Here is an 18,348-nt window from a genome sequence, read left to right on the forward strand (position 1 = left end):
AACCGATGGTGTCGAGTTTTGTTTTTCTGCTCTCTTCCTTCATCACAGCGCTTCATTCAAACCTCCCTTCTCCATATGTTCCCCTTTTTTTAAGTGTCCCCTGGATGAAGGGACTTACCCAGGTCGGGCCTTTAAGCTCTGTCCAGACTTGGGATCATAGAGGCGGTGGGGGGGGGGGGGGTCTCTGAGTGTGAAGCCGACAGGTGTGGGATTATCTGGCTGTACTGAATCGGTGTGTTTTTGTGTCTCAGGGGGAGCTGCTGGACGGGACGGCGGACTATCTGTCAGGCCTGGACGACCTGGCAGACAGCGATTCGCTGCTCTCCAGGAAGAAGATTAAGAAGACTGAAAGTGGTATGTACGCGTGTGACTTGTGCGACAAAACATTCCAGAAGACCAGTTCCCTCCTAAGACACAAATATGAGCACACAGGTATATATAACATTTGGACACTTCTTCTTTACCCCACCCCCGATGCTTTGTGCCCTCTACCTTCATATTTTATGTCTTCAGTCTTTTATCCGCTGGCTCACATAGCCCCCCCCCCCACGTCTAGTTTTTCTTCTTTCTTCTGTTTCGTTCTGTTTTGTTCTCTGTTCATGGCCTTTAACATGTTCCTTTCTTTTCAGCAGGGGGTAGGGATCAGTTAATATGGAGAGGATTACATAAACACTCAGCGCCCCAAATATAAGCAACATATTCTGCAGCATCTCGTTCATATTGGGATGTTTGTGCAGCGCTAGGAAGGGGGGGGGGGGGGGGGGGGAGGAGGAGGGCATGTTTGCATGTGCTGCTGTGCATGTGTGTGTTTATTCAGACTGAAGATCAAAAGGAAATATTAATTACAGCAGAGCGATGATCTATTTCTCATGTTTTAAACAAACAGTTCTGGACAGAAACATCTGGCAGGTGAAGCATCTGGCAGGTGAAACATCTGGCAGGTGAAACATCTGGCAGGTGAAACATCTGGCAGGTGAAACATCTGGCAGGTGAAACATCTGTCAGGTGAAACATCTGGCAGGTGAAACATCTGGCAGGTGAAACATCTGGCAGGTGAAACGTCTGGCAGGTGAAACATCTGGCAGGTGAAACATCTGGCAGGTGAAACATCTGTCAGGTGAAACATCTGTCAGGTGAAACATCTGGCAGCCTTTCGCTTTCATCTGGAAACATCATGACTCATCTTTAGAAAGTATTCACACAGCAGGAAACGTATATTACACTTTATATCTTATCTTCATCTTATATCCTCGCGTACAGGCAATAACATACTGTAGTAATCACAATAACTGCTCTTCTCTTTTATTAAGCAGATTATTCATATTCTGAATATGAACAGTTAAACAGAGACAACGATGAGTCACCTAACCCGAACCCGAACGCCGTCTTTAAAAACCACGAAATACAGATTTTAACGTCTGAAAGAAACAAACACGACAAACTGAACCTGAAGATGTTAAAGTTCATCTGGTCTGTCTAACCCAGTGTTCAGATGTTTTTATCTGGAGCTCAAAGAAAAATCACAGAAACTAAAAATGACGTTTAGTGGAAATGATTTAAAAACAGAAGAAATGAGACTGAACATTAAATTCTGTTAAATATTAGAAGCTACTGTAATTATAACTATAATAACTATAATTATAATAACTATAATTATAATAATTATAATTATAATTACATGAAGAAGAGGAACGATCGATGCTGAACAATCTGCTGAATTTGGGAGAAACTTAAAAAATCCTTCCTCATCCTCATGATGCATTAATGTTTTTTTATATTATTACAGGATACAGATTTATAATGACAATACAAAATGTCAATTAAAAGAATAAACAATAAAATATAAATAAAAAACAATAGTAGTAAAGTAATATATAGTAATATAGTAATTAAGTAATTATAAATTATATTTGTCAGATAAAAAATGAAAAAGATGAAAGTTTCTTCCAGCAGAAAAATGAAAGCGTCGCTCCTGTGGATGATTTTAGAGTCAGAGAGAGTTTGGGGGGTTAACCCTAACCCTGTTTAACACACACACACACACACACACACACACACACACACACACACACAGAGCTCAGATGTTCAGAAACTGATAATCTCACCTGAGTCGTTCTGAAGCTGAAACCTGGTTCACCTTCATGTCTTTCACTCGGTTGCATCATTGCCCCCCCCCCCACATGCCCCCCCCCCCCCCCACCGACCCCCCCCCCTTCACTCAGGGAGGAATCCGTCGTCTCGGTTATTTTTGCTCTGTGTGTGTGTGTGTGTGTATCTGTGTGTGTGTGTGTGTGTATATATGTGTGTGTGTGTGTGTGTGTGTGTGTGTGTGTGTGTGTGTGTGACAGTAAACTATGCCAGCTATGGTGGATGTTACAGGCGTTCGAGGCTATTTGTGGCCACGATCTGCTGCATGTGTGTTTGTGTGTGTGTGTGTGTGTGTGTGTGTGTGTGTGTGTGTGTGTGTGTGTGTGTGTGTGTGTGTGTTGGCACTCTCGGGGTGAAGGCGTGTTTTTTGGTGCGTGTGTGCGTGGGATGTGTGTTTGGACGGCGTTCAGCGTGTCGGTTGGCAGCAGAGTGAAGCTTCCTGTTCAGAGTCAGATGGGAGAAAGATCCGCTGGTACCAAGACGTAGTAAATCCAGGAGAGAGTGTGTGTGTGTGTGTGTGTGTGTGTTAGTGTGTGTGTTAGTGTGTGTGTGTGTGTGTGTGTGTGTTAGTGTGTGTGTGTATGTGTGTATCTGTGTGTTAGTGTGTGTGTGTGTGTGTTAGTGTGTGTGTGTGTGTGTGTGTGTGTTAGTGTGTGTGTGTGTGTGTGTGTGTGTGTGTTAGTGTGTGTGTGTATGTGTGTATCTGTGTGTTAGTGTGTGTGTGTATTAATGTGTGTGTGTATGCGTGTGTGTGTGTGAGTGTGTGTGTGTATTAATGTGTGTGTATTAATGTGTGTGTGTGTGACGGCTCTGAAGGATTCCTCCTCAGGTTTAATCTGGCGCTGTGATGTCATCGCAGACCGCCGCCGGTTCACGTTGCCTTGCGGCGTTTCTGGTATCTCGTTGCCACGGCAACAGACGGACACGTTTGACGTTTCATCAGCAGACCAATCACGTGTCCCCCAAAAGCAAATCAGCCAATCAGACTTATTCAGAGACTTATGAACTTTGTGCTCATGATTTTAAACAGTTTCTATAAGATATAAAAACATGAATAAAGTTATAATTAAATGATCATTTAACTAACAATCGATTATCCCAATTAATCAAATGATCATCGGTTTCTATCACAGCAGAATCTTTATTTCAGTTAACTAATAAACTAGTTGCTGCAGCTCTATCCGCAGACATTATTAACATACTTTGGTCTTCATGAGTGGAATAACTGGTTTTAAACAGTAAACTAAATTAAAGTTGAACCTGCAGAAACACGTTAAAGTTTTTACTCTAAATATAAAACAACATCTGAATCATATTTAAACGTGTGGTGTTCTTCATGTTTCAGTTTGAGGAGGTTAAAGGTTAAAGGTCATTTCTAACCTTCACTGACTTGTAGATATTAGACTCTTTGTGTCTTTGAAACAGAATCAAACCTCCAGATGTTTGATGTTTGCTGTGATCGTGTCGTTGTCGACTCTCAGCGGCTTCCTGTCCTCACACTTCCTGTCCCGTTGTGTCTCTGCAGGGAAGCGTCCTCACCAGTGTCAGATCTGTAAGAAGGCCTTCAAACACAAGCACCATCTCATCGAGCACTCGCGGCTGCACTCCGGAGAGAAACCCTACCAGTGTGACAAGTGCGGCAAACGCTTCTCCCACTCAGGCTCGTACTCGCAGCACATGAACCACCGATACTCGTACTGCAAGAGGGAGGCGGAGGAGCGCGAGGCGGCCGAGAGGGAGGCCAGGGACAAAGGCGGCGGCGGTGGCAGCAGCGTGGCGGCGGGCGGCGGCATGGAGCCCACCGAGCTGCTGATGAGGAGGGCCTACCTGCAGGGCCTGGGGCCGCTCGGATACTCCGACCCCGAGGACCAGCAGGAGGACGCCGGCGGCACGATCCTGAGAGACGGCAGCGAGGGAAGAGTGAGCGAGAGGGAAGTGGACAAATCGTACGAGGACGTGACAGACAGACAGGAAGCAAGTTTTAGGGAAGGAGAGGAAGAGGAGGAGGAAGGGGGGGGCGACAGCAGGAGCCAGATGGACTCGACGAGGGACGACGGCGAGGGCAAAGACACGACGCAGCTGATGGACGAGAGTTTACGAGAAGGGAAGACAGACGGCAAGTCGGACCAGGAGGACTGATCCACAAACAGGAAGTGACAAGAAAAATGCTTTGAGAACTTTGAGAGATCCTTCAGGGACTGTACACTGATTATTAGAGGGGGGGGTCAGTTTATTCACTCCTACTGTCACTCACCAAAAATGACTCATGAAGGTTTCAGCGGATCGTTTGTCTTCACATTCAACTGAGATTACGTTAGTGTGTTGCTAACGTGATGCTAACGTTATCTCAGTTCAAGCTAACGTTATTGTAAATGTGCCAGATGTTCCGTATGACGAGCAGCTGCTGCCAGCGCTGGAACAAGTACTCACATACTGCAGATACTTCATTATGAGTTAAAGTCCTGCATGAAAAATCCTCCGACAGTAAAAGTACACAAGTAGTTAAAGGACTGACGTATATTATTATATTATTATATTATTATATGTTTATTATTATATTAAATTCACTTATTTCCACCGCTGGCAGCTAGTTAGCTTAGCAAAGCTAGCCTCTGTCCAAAAGCAGCAAGAACTGATTCATACCTTTTATTTTGTTCCTTTCATTCGTACAAACTAAAAACACAAGTCCGTTTTAACATGTTTATGTATGTTTGTGTAGCATAACGGGAGCTTAGAGGAACGGGCGCGTAGAGTAACGGGAGCTTAGAGTAGTGGACGTTTAGAGTAACGGGCGCTTAGAGTAACGGGCGCGTAGAGTAACGGGAGCTTAGAGTAACGGGCGCGTAGAGGAACGGGCGCGTAGAGTAACGGGAGCTTAGAGTAACGGGCGCGTAGAGTAACGGGAGCTTAGAGTAACGGGCGCGTAAAGTAGTGGACGTTTAGAGGAACGGGCGTTTAGTGGAGTAACGGGCGTTTAGAGGAACGGGCGCTTAGAGGAACGGGTGCTTAGAGTAACGGGCGTTTAGAGGAACGGGCGCTTAGAGGAACGGGCGCTTAGAGTAACGGGCGTTTAGAGGAACGGGCGTTTAGAGGAACGGGCGCTTAGTGGAACGGGCGTTTAGAGGAACAGGCGTTTAGAGGAACGGGCGTTTAGAGGAACGGGCGCTTAGAGGAACGGGCGTTTAGAGTAACGGGCGTTTAGAGGAACGGGCGTTTAGAGGAACGGGCGTTTAGAGGAACGGGCGCTTAGTGGAACGGGCGTTTAGAGGAACAGGCGTTTAGAGGAACGGGCGCTTAGAGGAACGGGCGTTTAGAGTAACGGGCGTTTAGAGGAACGGGCGTCTAGTGGAACGGGAGCTTAGTGGAACGGGCCCGTAGAGGAACGGGAGCTTAGTGCTCAAATTCACCACAGACGGGTCGTAGCTGCTGTGGCAGTGGGCCAATCACATGTCGCATTAAATGAAAGAACGCTTGCATTGATTGGCTGTGAGCAAGTCAATACAAATGCAGGTTTGCAGGTATCGTCTCCAGACTCCCTGGTACCCACTTATTTCAGTCGACAGGTTTCGGTAATAGAAACCTTTAAGGTTTCTAGTTTTCGACACCTAGTTTTGGACAGACCAGGCTAGCTGTTGTGCTAAGCTAACCTGCTGCTAGCTGTAGCACGAATGAAGGAAATATTGAGGTTTTATTCGGATAATCGAACATCTGGCGTTAAAATGTTTAAAAGTTTTTCATGTTCAGAGAAACGTAATGTGCTGTAAAGATAAATCATATTTTATTTTAAAGTTTATATGTAGTATTATTCCCAAAATGTGGAAATCAACATTGTGTTGAGTGTAATTAAAGAAACCATGAAAACAGTTAAGAGATAATAAGAGATAATAAGAGATGATAATAATGGGATAATTAGCGTACAGTCCCTGACTGATGCAACGCGATGACGCCGACGTCCTCGTCATGAAGCTGTGGGATTGTTTAAAAATCCACATTATGCAAAAAATGAAACAAAAACAAAAGAAGAAGAAGTATTGATGATTTAATGTACAGTATTATAAAGGCCTAAAAGCTGTGTGGTGCTACCATGTTCTTAACTTCCTGTGTCTCGTGTTTGATCCCCGAATCACTACAAAACGAACGAAAAAAAAGAGGGAAAACACGCGGCCACTTCCTGTCAGTGTTAATGTCGTGTTACGAACACGCGGCCACTTCCTGTCAGTGTTAATGTCGTGTTACGAACACGCGGCCACTTCCTGTCAGTGTTAATGTCGTGTTACGAACACGCGGTCACTTCCTGTCAGTGTTAATGTGTTCTTGTCTCACTGTGACGTTTTTTTAAATTTCTTTGTTTATTTTTGCGAACTAACCACACGATTTTGGGCCTGTTGATTTTTTTCTTTTTTCTTTACGTGAAGGAACATTTAAACCTGTGTGATGTTAAAATAAAATGTCGATGTGAGTCTTAAACGTGCGGAGCAGAATATGTGATGACTTTTCTCCAGAGAAAGCCTTATATGCAAACCTTTCACCTGTGCCATCCCTGTACAGTGCTCATCACCGTGTTTCTGCTCGGCTTCATATTAAATGAATATTTCATCCTGTTTTGATTTGTCAGTATTAGCGTAGATAGACGGCAGTTTGTTAGTTTACATATGTTTGTGCAATTTTCTGTATTTTTTGTTCCATGACAGTATTTTTGTCAGTATTACATTTTTTTGTTGAATTTTCCAACGCAAATTTCTTCTTTTTGTTTTTGAGAATTTACCATTTTATTTATGTGACTCATTTTATATTTCCTAATTTTATTTATTTCATACTGTAGTGTACAGTATTAGAGTTCCTCACAAATAGATATATTTTAGTAAAATGATTCTGTCATTGACTATTGGAGCAAAACTACGAGTAGAGCGTCGAAGGTATTCGGAACATTTCAATTCTTTGTTTTGTTTTTGTTTCATTTTGTTGTTTTTCGTTTTTTGAAACTACTGGAAATTCTAAATTCGGGGAACTTTTGATACGATATTATTGTGAAACACTGTATTTTTGAGAGTAAAAAAAAAATCCACTTTATTCATCCCACTGAAGAGGAGACGGAGGACTGATGATGATGATGATGAAGGAATTCCTGAAATGTCTGAAGTATTATTATTATTCAATTTTTACTTTCTCTTGGAAATGACCATGAATACATGTAGCCAAATTAAATTTTAATAAAGCTGTGTTATTCTTCTTGTAACAAGCGTTGGATTCACTTTTTATTCATTAACATCAAACACATGAACCAGCCGCTGTTTTACTCACTTTCACTTAAAATAAATAAATTTACATAAAATAAGAAAATAATAATTTAACATTAGAAAGAAAATCACACATTTACAGATCAATAAATATCTTTCAGCTCTGTCGTCTGTGCTAACCTCTATGGTCCTAACCCAGGACAACATTCGTCTTTCATCGCGTGTTGGTTTTACGTAAAGTGTAAAAGTTTCGTGTCGTTACCATGGAAACAACGACAGTAAAGTCAGTTAGGATCCAACATCATAAAGATCGTTTTCTAATCTAGAAATGTTTTTATTTTATTATTTTTAATCGTTATTTCACTGAATTTATTTCAGTTCATTAAATCAGATTTATTCTGTTATATATTGTTTTCGTGTTATCAGTTAGTTTTGGGTTATTTCTCTCTACATTAATAAAAAGGCAACTATCATTCCCTACATGAATAATAATAATATTACTAAGAACAGATGAATGAACACGAGACTGTACGTAATCTGCTCTGATATTAAATTAATAAATTATTCTCTCCTCACATTGTCACATTTAAACTTATCCCACCCGTCTCTCCAACTCTCACCGACTGACTCAGTCCACGAAAAACCAGATCACGACTTTCACAGCGACGTGTTTTAATGGGAACTCGTTCGGTGCCTGCAGCTCGTGTCGGTCGGACCGGAGCTGGACTGGTTTTCATCGTCTTCAGCGTGAAACATATTTAATGAAGAGTGTGAATGACCCGCTCTCTCTCTCTCTCTCTACACAAACACGGTTTCAGCCTCTTTGAAGTATTGAGACACTGACCATGAACTGAACCTCTGGAGTAATGAATGCTAATAAAAGCAGGTGAAGAGTTTACTCTCAGTGTTCATCATAATAGACCCGCTGCGTTACGCAACTCGCTCCAAACCTCATCTATTGATTCAGTCCATGAATAAATCTATCAGACTTTCACACGGATGAGTTTTAATCTACATTTATATCTGCAGCTCAAACGTTCAGCACCAAACATGAAAGTATTCTTAATAAACTGCTTAAAGCTGTCAAATTATTATTATTATTATTATTCATTTAAAACAAAGCAAAGCAGTCGTCGGCCTAAATGACAGAAACCAACTTTAACCAGAATGTATTCCAGCTAAAGGAGACGATCAAATATCGATTGAAATTAAATGGCATCACGATCTCGACCTTTGAAACCAACGGAGGAATCGAGGATGAAACCGCGCTGAGTCACGTTACCTCCTCTAACCGCTGCTAGAGGAGACACATCACCACGGCAACCGCTGACAGGGGAGACACATCACCGTGGCAACCGCTGACAGGGGAGACACATCACCGTGGCAACCGCTACTATTATCTTATTACTTCTACCTGATGTTTCCACTGTTGCTACTGTTATCACTAGCCTACCATTACTACTATTACTAACTAGTATTATAACTACTACTACCATTACTACTACTATTAACTAGTATTATAACTACTACTACCATTACTACTGCAAACATTATTTAGTTAATACTGCTGTAATGTATATTTTAAACATTATTTAGTTAACACTGCTGTAATGTATATTTTAAACATTATTTAGTTAACACTGCTGTAATGTATATTTTAAACATTATTTAGTTAACACTGCTGTAATGTATATTTTAAACATTATGTAGTTAACACTGCTGTAATGTATATTTTAAACATTATGTAGTTAACACTGCTGTAATGTATATTTTAAACATTATTTAGTTAACACTGCTGTAATGTATACTTTAAACATTATGTAGTTAACACTGCTGTAATGTATATTTTAAACATTATGTAGTTAACACTGCTGTAATGTATATTTTAAACATTATGTAGTTAACACTGCTGTAATGTATATTTTAAACATTATTTAGTTAATAATGCTGTAATGTATATTTTAAACATTATGTAGTTAACACTGCTGTAATGTATATTTTAAACATTATGTAGTTAATACTGCTGTAATGTATATTTTTGCTTTAGCTATTGAATCCTTTATGTTCACTAAATGAGCTGTAATATAACGTTAGTGCATACATTTATATTATTATCTTTTAAAAACTATATTTAAATTGTTTGGAAGCTCGCGATATCCCGCCCTACAGCCGACGTGATGACGCAGGGCCTATAGCCGACGTGATGACGCTGGCCTACGTCATGCCGTTGGGCGCCGGACTGATGCAGTCGGAGGTGAGTGAGGTAGCGTGGCGGAGCTAGCCGTCCATGTGAGGGGACGCGGGCCGCTGTTTAACCCCCGCTGCGGGCACACATAGCCGGTTCCCTACAGGCAGCAGCCAGGGAGCTGCTCCGGTCCTCCGAGAGGCTGTTACCGGCGGGGAACCGGGGGGAGGGAGGCTGTTACCGGCAGGGAACCGGGGGGAGGGACGACGTTAGCCGTTAGCTGTTAGCCTTTATCCATTGGTAACTGAAGCATGTGAAGCTAACAGCTAACGGCGTCCCTCTGAGTTCAGTGCAGTGAAGTAAAAACTCATATTTCTGTCTGAAATGTAAAATATAAAATATATCAGATAATATATCAAATATAACAGATAGTATAATATAACATATAATAGATAATATAATAGATAATGTGATATAAAATATAATAAATGAGTAATTAGATAAAAACAACTTTATAATTAAAGCAACACAAACTGATTGTTTGATGTGAGTCAGTCTGAACATGAATCATGTGAAAATATACATTTTTAAAATAATAAAATACATTAATCTTTTAATCAGTAATTAATCATTTATCAGTCACAAACATTTTTCTTTTTTTTCTCTGAGGAGTTTTTGATTGTTTTTAGAGTATTTCCTTATTCTTTGGAGACAAAATGATGAATAATAAATAAAGTAACAGACAGAAGTGGCCGTTGATAGTACATCAGTAGTAATATAAAACCTGTAACATAATTAATGTATGAATAAACCGTCTGTATATAAAGTTTAAACATTACATCATGTTTACACTCAAACTGAAACTATTTAAAGGTTATCAGTTTATAGATTATATATATATATATATATCAAAAGTGTGTGTGTGTGATGCTGGCTGCTCATATGAATCAGATGAATTACTCCAGCACTGTTATATTAGAGTCAAAGGTTTGCAGTCAGAGATACCCCCCCCCCCCATCCAACCAGAACACAGAGAGATGAGTTCTTCTCTCAGAGCTGTTAAGATGCTGCGCTGTGTGTGTGTGTGTGTCTCTGTGTGTGTGTGTGTGTGTGTGTGTGTGTCGTGTGGATTTCTGTCGATGTAGGGCAGTGTGATGGTGTGATCGGGTGACTGTGTGATTTTGTGATTTTGTGATTTTGGCCGATTAAAACAGAATTCATTTTTTTTACATAATTTGACTGAAACGTTTTCGTGTGGAAGAGGAACGAGCGTCTGCACGGAGGGAAGTTATTAACGGGAATAAATAAACATTTCATATCGATGCCGTCGACTGATCGTTGCTCCTGGTTATTGATCAGCAGACGGTTTAGTTACTATAGAAACATATTTATCAAACATGTCATGAACATGTTGAACTTAGATCACATCTTTCCTGAGCTCTGTGGACGAGTATCCGTAGTTAAACTATTAAAACACAATCATTTCTCTTCATTTGGCTTTCAGGATGAAGTGATATGACTTTGTAATATAATAATTTATAATATATAATAATTAAACTGAAGTTGCAGCGACACAAAAGAAAATAATTGAAGTAATAATTATTGACATCATTGATTCATGTGTGACCTCCAACCTCAGTGATGTGTATATATAAGTGTAATAAAGAACCTGCTGCTGCTTCACTGATGTGAGGTCAGTGAAACAGAAACTCATATTCTCACTTTATACTTTTCTTCTTAGTTTTGATGATAAAGTCCTAAAGTCAGAAACAGGAAGTCATGAATGAAACTTCACTGTTTCATAATCATATTGATAATAACAGCTCATACGTTTCATTTAAACCTCTTCCACCAAGTACTACTGCAGCAGTATATCAGTATACTCCTCGGATCCCGAGGCGTTCCCAGGCCAGCCGAGAGACATAGTCTCTCCAGCGTGTCCTGGGTCTCCTACCGGTGGGACGGGCCCTGAACACCTCACCAGGGAGGCGTCCGGGAGGCATCCTGACTAGATGCCCGAACCTCCTCATCTGGCTCCTCTCAACGCGGAGGAGCAGCGGGTCTACTCCGAGCTCCTCCCGGATAACTGAGCTTCTCACCCTATCTCTAAGGGAGAGCCCAGCCAGCCTACGGAGGAAGCTCATTTCAGCCGCTTGTACCCGCCATCTTGTTCTTTGGGTCACGACCCAAAGCTCATGACCAGAGGTGAGGGTAGGAACCCAAAGCTCATGACCAGAGGTGAGGGTAGGAACCCAAAGCTCATGACCAGAGGTGAGGGTAGGAACCCAAAGCTCATGACCAGAGGTGAGGGTAGGAACCCAAAGCTCATGACCAGAGGTGAGGGTAGGAACCCAAAGCTCATGACCAGAGGTGAGGGTAGGAACCCAAAGCTCATGACCAGAGGTGAGGGTAGGAACCCAAAGCTCATGACCAGAGGTGAGGGTAGGAACCCAAAGCTCATGACCAGAGGTGAGGGTAGGAACCAAGACCGACTGGTAAATCCAGAGCTTTGCCTTTCGGCTCAGCTCTCTCTTCACCACGACGGATCTGTGCAGAGTCCGCATTACTGCAGACGCCGCACCGATCCGGAGGGAGGCCACCCTCTCGTCTACCGGGGTAAACTCCAACATACCGGCACCAAGCCGGGGGGCAATAAGTATTGCCCTCCTGCCCAGCGCCTCTCACCAGTGGCAACTCCAGAGTGGACGAGAGTCCAACCCCTCTGGAGGAGACTGGTTCCAGACTGGTTCCAGACTGGTTCCAGAGCCCTTGCTGTGCGTCGAGGTGAGGCCGACCACCAGCTCAGGCTCCTTCCCCACCAGAGAGGTGACGCTCCACGTCCCTAGAGCTAGCTTCTTCAGCCGAGGGTCGGACCGCCAAGGTCCCCGCCTTCGGCTGCCGCCCCGATCACAGTGCACCTGACCCATTTGCCCCCCCACTGGTGGTGAGTCTGTGGGAGGGGGGTCCCATGTTGCCTCTTCGGGCCGCCACCGAACCCCACCCCCAGGTCTGGCTCCAGGGGGGGCCCCGGTGACCCACATCCAGACAAGGGACATGGAAAACCATCCATGTTACTCATCATAAGGGGTCTTTCTGACTGAGCTACCTTTTGTCTGCCATCCCCCCCCCCCCCAGACCTGTTTGCCATGGGAGACCCTAAAAAGGCCCTGACAACTGAGCTCCTGGGATCATTGGGACACGCAAACCCCTCCACCACGATGAGGTAGCAGCTCAGGGAGGGGGTAGCAGCTCAGGGAGGGGTATCAGTACTATTACAGTGTTATTTCAGTAATCTCAGTAGTAAGTTGAGCAGCTGTGTGGCTTCCAGCTCAGCAGGGAAACACTGCAGATGTTCAGGTATCCACTGAGTGATGGCGATGATGTCACTTTCTGCCCACAGCTTCATAACAAACAGAAACATGAAGAAGCACAAAAACATTTCCAATATTGAGAGAAACAGATTTTCCAGCTCGCAGCGTCTGACTCAGCTCGGTACTGAGATGAGTGGCGACGGCTGGTTCAGCTGTTCTTACTGCGGCGCTGCTCGGGGGGGGATTCCCTGCCAGGGGGAAAGCGATGACATTAACCCTTTGTTTCATGTGTGTCGGCAGTCTTCCATGTTTGCTCAGTGGGCGAGGAGGAAAGGTGTCTAGGTGAGATGAGTCTGCGAGGCTGGAATCCCCCGCCGCTCACTTCCTGTCACTCACACTTCAGTCCACTCACACATTTCCAGCTTCACTTTGCTCTGCTTCATGGCCCGCTGTCCTGAATGCAGCCTGTCCTCACACGGCCTCATCACGGCTTCATCTCAGCTTCATCACATCTTCATCACGGCTCAGCTTCATCACATCTTCATCACGGCTTCATCTTCATCACGGCTCAGCTTCATCACATCTTCATCACGGCTCAGCTTCATCACGGCCTCATCATGTCTTCATCACGGCCTCATCACAGCTCAGCTTCATCACATCTTCATCACGTCTTCATCACATCTTCATCACATCTTCATCACATCTTCATCACGTTTTCATCACATCTTCATCACGGCCTCATCACGGCTTCATCACGGCCTCATCACGGCTCAGCCTCATCACGGCCTCATCACGGCTTCATCTTCATCACGTCTTCATCACGGCTTCATCACGGCCTCATCACGGCCTCATCACGGCTGGAGAGACTGTCTCTCGGCTGGCCTGGGAACGCCTCGGGATCCCCCTGGAAGAGCTGGACGAAGTGGCTGGGGAGAGGGAAGTCTGGGCTTCCTGCTCAGGATGCTGCCCCCGAGACCCGACCAGGGTTAGAGGAAGAAGACGAGACGGTATCATCACGTCTTCATCACGTCTTCATCACGGCCTAAAGTTATTCCCAAAAAAACGGGAGATTCCTCCATTGGGAATGAATGGGATTTTTTTTTAAAACCCACAAAATTTCACCTTTTTTCACCTTTTGTCAGAGTCATGTAGCTCGCTCATACGTGCAGGTAGAAACATGATTTAAACTTTAAAACGGAGGAAAACTTGTGCTCTCTGGAAAAATACAAACTATTCACCATAACATGTAAACTTGTCAAACTATGAGCAGTCAAACGAGGAGTGGAAATCACTTTTTCTTCAAAGTTAGAGTGGAAGCGGCTGTTAGCTAGAGTGTGAGAAGCAGTAAAAAATAACCTTAATTTTTATTTTTAACTCGAGCTCACGGCCAAACCGTAAAAGGAGACAAATCATTTTTGGTCAAAATGTAGACATAGGTGTTGGGATTCATAAAATGTGACTTTGACAGGCGGGGTCTGCACTAAATTTAAACGGGGGGGCCGAGACCGGCGGCAATACCTGTCTCGCTCCCCACTGACCCTAATGTAATCGTCTTTATTTTTCTAAAGAATCTCACTCTGTGTTCACACTGACCTTACTCGCTCATTTTAAGGAATATGTGAATAAAATAAACACTGTCAGAATCTTCCGGCTTCTGTGTCTCTCACGGTGTTTTTGGTTTTTGGACAGGAGTTACGGTTTTCTCACAGTTTGTAATTGTTCGGGACCTTGTCAGAAGCCAAATTCTTAGAATTTTGAGACATTTTTCAAGGCAGATCCTGAAATCGCCGTAGCAACCGCAGGGCCTTAGCTGCCCTTAGCAACCGCAGGGCCTTAGCTGCCCTTAGCAACCGCAGGGCCTTAGCTGCCCTTAGCAACCGCAGGGCCTTAGCTGCCCTTAGCAATTGCAGGGCCTTAGCTGCCCTTAGCAACCGCAGGGCCTTAGCTGCCCTTAGCAACCGCAGGGCCTTAGCTGCCCTTAGCAACCGCAGGGCCTTAGCCGCCCTTAGCAACCGTAGGGCCTTAGCTGCCCTTAGCAACCTGTCGCTGGGCAGAAACTGAGCTACCTTTTTGTGATTGGCTAATTCTTCCTGTCTGTCTGTTTTGCCAGTTAACTGAGCTAATTCATTTGAATGGAGATTAATTCATGTTTACTGAGGACACAATAAATAGTTTTATTGTTTTGTATTGTAGTTTTATGATTTGTGGTTTATAAAAAGATTCAACATTTATCAATAGAAGATGAACAAAATGTACATAATATAATTTCATACAACCAAGAAATTTAAAATAAAAAGTATAATAAAATCTACTCTCTAAATGATTTGAAGATTTACTGAATAATTTCATAACAGGTATGTTCTTGTCTGTGGAAAAAAATGAAGTAGACTTTAATTAATAAGTTTAAATAAATATTATTTATGCTTAAATGTGATTAACATTCACTTAATATCTTCAGGGATGTTAAGTTGAGAATAAAGTACATTCATAAGGAAAAAATAAATCACGTACTCGTCCCCGTGGAGTTTACTAGTTGTTATTTTAACTATTTTCACTACGGTGATTTTATCGTCCGTTTTCTACAAATATGAAAAATGTTTGACGACTTTCTGACAAATTTAATTCTTATATTTGTCTGTTTCCATTTTCATCAGTCAGCTGATCGCTTACGTTCATTTATCTCTAATATTTATTTATTTGCGTTTGTTCTGTTTACAAACTTTATTTTAATCTTTACGTTAATTCTTCCATTTATCGAAACATTTAACAACGTAGGTATTTATTATTTTTAAGTTTCTTTTTACGTATTTAAATGTCGTGTTGTATTCTCATTGACGTGAACAGAAACTCATTCAGTCTAATTTCTTTATTCTGTTCGTCACAAATATTAAAATAATAATTTAAAACTAATCTGAAATTATTAATTGTAAATGTAATATTCCTCCACAGCGTGGTGTTTTCCAAGCTGTGGTTCTGGACCCGGTCTGGGCCGCTAATTACAGATAATCATAATTATTATAATAATAATAATAATACTTCTGAAACAACGAGTCAAACTGAAACCAATCGACATTTCTTCATTTAAAGGCCAGAAAGGTCGAAAGCGGCGAGTTAATCAAAGAATCTGCCTTCAGACACTTTGCACATTTTCATATTTCACATTATTTTGACAGCATTCAGGAAATAGATTGGCCCGTTTTAGCACAATAGGCGACATTATGTGTCAGATTTTTAACCTCTGCTGAAGCAGCAGCTCGGTATCTGAGAGCCGAGCAGCAGATTGCACAGCTCATTTCCTTCTCCTGATATGAGTGGCGTTACAGATATTGACTGATTGAGCAGTCTGTGGGCGAGCTGAGTGCTGCACACACATTAGCTCCCATTGTGGGCAGCTAAATGGAAGAGAGGAAGATGGAGGGCAGACTGGAAATCTCTGGGAGGGAATTCAGTGGAAGGACAGAAAGCGTCGTGTCTTAATGCTGTAAGTCGTCCACTTCCTGCCGATCGCCGTGGAAACGCCTCGCAGCATAATGGACGGACGCATTGTGCTGCAAATACAGAAATACTGCTTTTATTGCTGCGGTGCCTCATTCTGCTGCCACGCTGGTTTCTTTATGCTCAGACCCAACGGACGGGTTATGGGTGATTCAGATTTTAGAGAAATGATGTAAAATAAAGAGTCTGAGAGTCAGAAGTTAAGATTTAAATCAGTTAAATAAACGTCTGATTATCTGTTTAACTCAACAATAACTGATCATTAAATATCTGCTGATTCATTTACTGTCAGTTAATTCATAAAGATCAGTATGAACACCTTTCATGCCCGGATCAATAATTCATTCAGTGCTGATTTATTGATCGCTCCAAAGTATCGCATCATGAAATTACAGTGAAATCATTTTTTATTAATGAATTATGTTTTGACTCAGACAGGAAGTGGACGTGATCGGGATCAGAAGTGATTATTGATTCATTGATTCATCTTTAATCATCCAACCAGTCATCAATAACAGAATATTTAAATCAATAATTAAAAAGTTTAGATTAATTCTTCCTTTCACAATAAAAGCTTTTCAATTTCACACCTGACTATTTGTTAAGTTTAATAACAGTAATCAGTTTATAGACGAGTCAGTAATCACAGTGTTTCCCACGGTATCTAGAGACTCTACAGTTCTAGGGTGAGGGTTGAGTAGAGCTGGAACTGCAGTAAGAGGATTCACTCTGAGAACATTAAGAGGTTCAAACTAGAAATGTTTTTGTGCTTTAGTGATTTACTGATGACTCGTCCACAAAGCTCAGGAAAGATATTTAACCAGTTAATAAATGTTTGAGTCAACCAACAAGGCTGCGTTCAGACTGATTCTAATCTGATCTTTAGCAAGTGTCTCTGTTCAGACTGGGCCACATTAATGACCAATCTGACAGGTTGCTATGGCAACAGATTTGGCCAATCTGGATTGGCTAAAAATCTGATTTTGGCCCAAAAAGACTAATGTTCATATTTGAGCTATGAAACAAAGAAAGCAGAAGTGATCTAAGTTCAACTAGTTTATTACTGATGATCATATAAAGAGTGTTTCAGTAAATATCTGTTTCTATAGTAACTAAACTAAGTGTCTGCTGATCAATACCAGACTTCCAGATGTTAGAAGAGGATCAGAGCTGGTTTATTGTCCAGATGGAATAAAGAAGATCTCTCATTCAGACTTTTTAAAGTGAAGCTGCTGCTGTGTTTTAAACATTCAGGTTTGAGGCTGAGCTGCAGGTTGAGTGGAGGTGTGTGAGTAACAGCAGACACTAACCGACAGTCATCAGTCGTTATATCAGTTTATGTGTCTCTCAGGGAGGCGGAGCTCCCAGCGTCCAGGGAGGCGGAGCTCCCAGCGTCCAGGGAGGCGGAGCTCCCAGCGTCCAGGGAGGCGGAGCTCCCAGCGTCCAGGGAGGCGGAGCTCCCAGCGTTCTCTGTCAGGGAGGCGGAGCTCCCAGCGTCCAGGGAGGCGGAGCTCCCAGCGTTCTCTCTCAGGGAGGCGGAGCTCCCAGCGTTCAGGGAGGCGGAGCTCCCAGCGTCCAGGGAGGCGGAGCTCCCAGCGTTCTGCTGGTCGAGGCGTTTTACGGCGGCTCTCACAAACAGCTGATCGACCTGCTGCAGTCTCACCTGATTGGCTGCTCGGCCGTCACGCTGCCCGCCAAGAAATGGCACTGGAGGGCGAGAACAGCGGCGCTGACCCTCAGCCAGACCATCCCCACCTGCCCCTCCTACAGGTGAGTCCATCCCTACCTGCCCCTCCTACAGGTGAGTCCATCCCCTCCTGCCCCTCCTACAGGTGAGTCCATCCCCTCCTGCCCCTACCTGCCCCTCCTACAGGTGAGTCCATCCCTACCTGCCCCTCCTACAGGTGAGACTTGCCCCTCCTGCCCCTACCTGCCCCTCCTACAGGTGAGACTTGCCCCTACCTGCCCCTCC

The 18,348-nt window shown here is 43.1% G+C and overlaps 2 protein-coding genes across 3 annotated transcripts in view; both read left to right on the forward strand.

The window, feature by feature from the left end:
* The window catches only part of zeb2a (zinc finger E-box binding homeobox 2a), a 64,551-nt gene extending 59,615 nt beyond the window's left edge, over positions 1-4,936 (forward strand). Inside the window, exons 8-9 of one of the 2 annotated variants that reach the window (XM_053328874.1) lie at positions 252-432; positions 3,674-4,936. In XM_053328874.1, the coding sequence (XP_053184849.1) occupies positions 252-432; positions 3,674-4,287 (795 nt within the window). In that variant the 3' untranslated portion in view covers positions 4,288-4,936. The remainder of the gene's footprint in view (positions 1-251; positions 433-3,673) is intronic. The other variant, XM_053328875.1, reaches the window with a different exon arrangement.
* Positions 4,937-9,624: 4,688 nt separating this feature from the next.
* Positions 9,625-18,348, forward strand: part of gtdc1 (glycosyltransferase-like domain containing 1) — a 28,971-nt gene continuing 20,247 nt past the window's right edge. Inside the window, exons 1-2 of the mRNA XM_053328696.1 lie at positions 9,625-9,639; positions 17,728-18,146. Coding sequence (XP_053184671.1) covers positions 9,628-9,639; positions 17,728-18,146 — 431 coding nt within the window. The 5' untranslated portion in view covers positions 9,625-9,627. The remainder of the gene's footprint in view (positions 9,640-17,727; positions 18,147-18,348) is intronic.

Source organism: Scomber japonicus, chromosome 11, assembly GCF_027409825.1.
Source record: "Scomber japonicus isolate fScoJap1 chromosome 11, fScoJap1.pri, whole genome shotgun sequence".
In the NCBI taxonomy this organism is placed as follows: domain Eukaryota; kingdom Metazoa; phylum Chordata; class Actinopteri; order Scombriformes; family Scombridae; genus Scomber; species Scomber japonicus.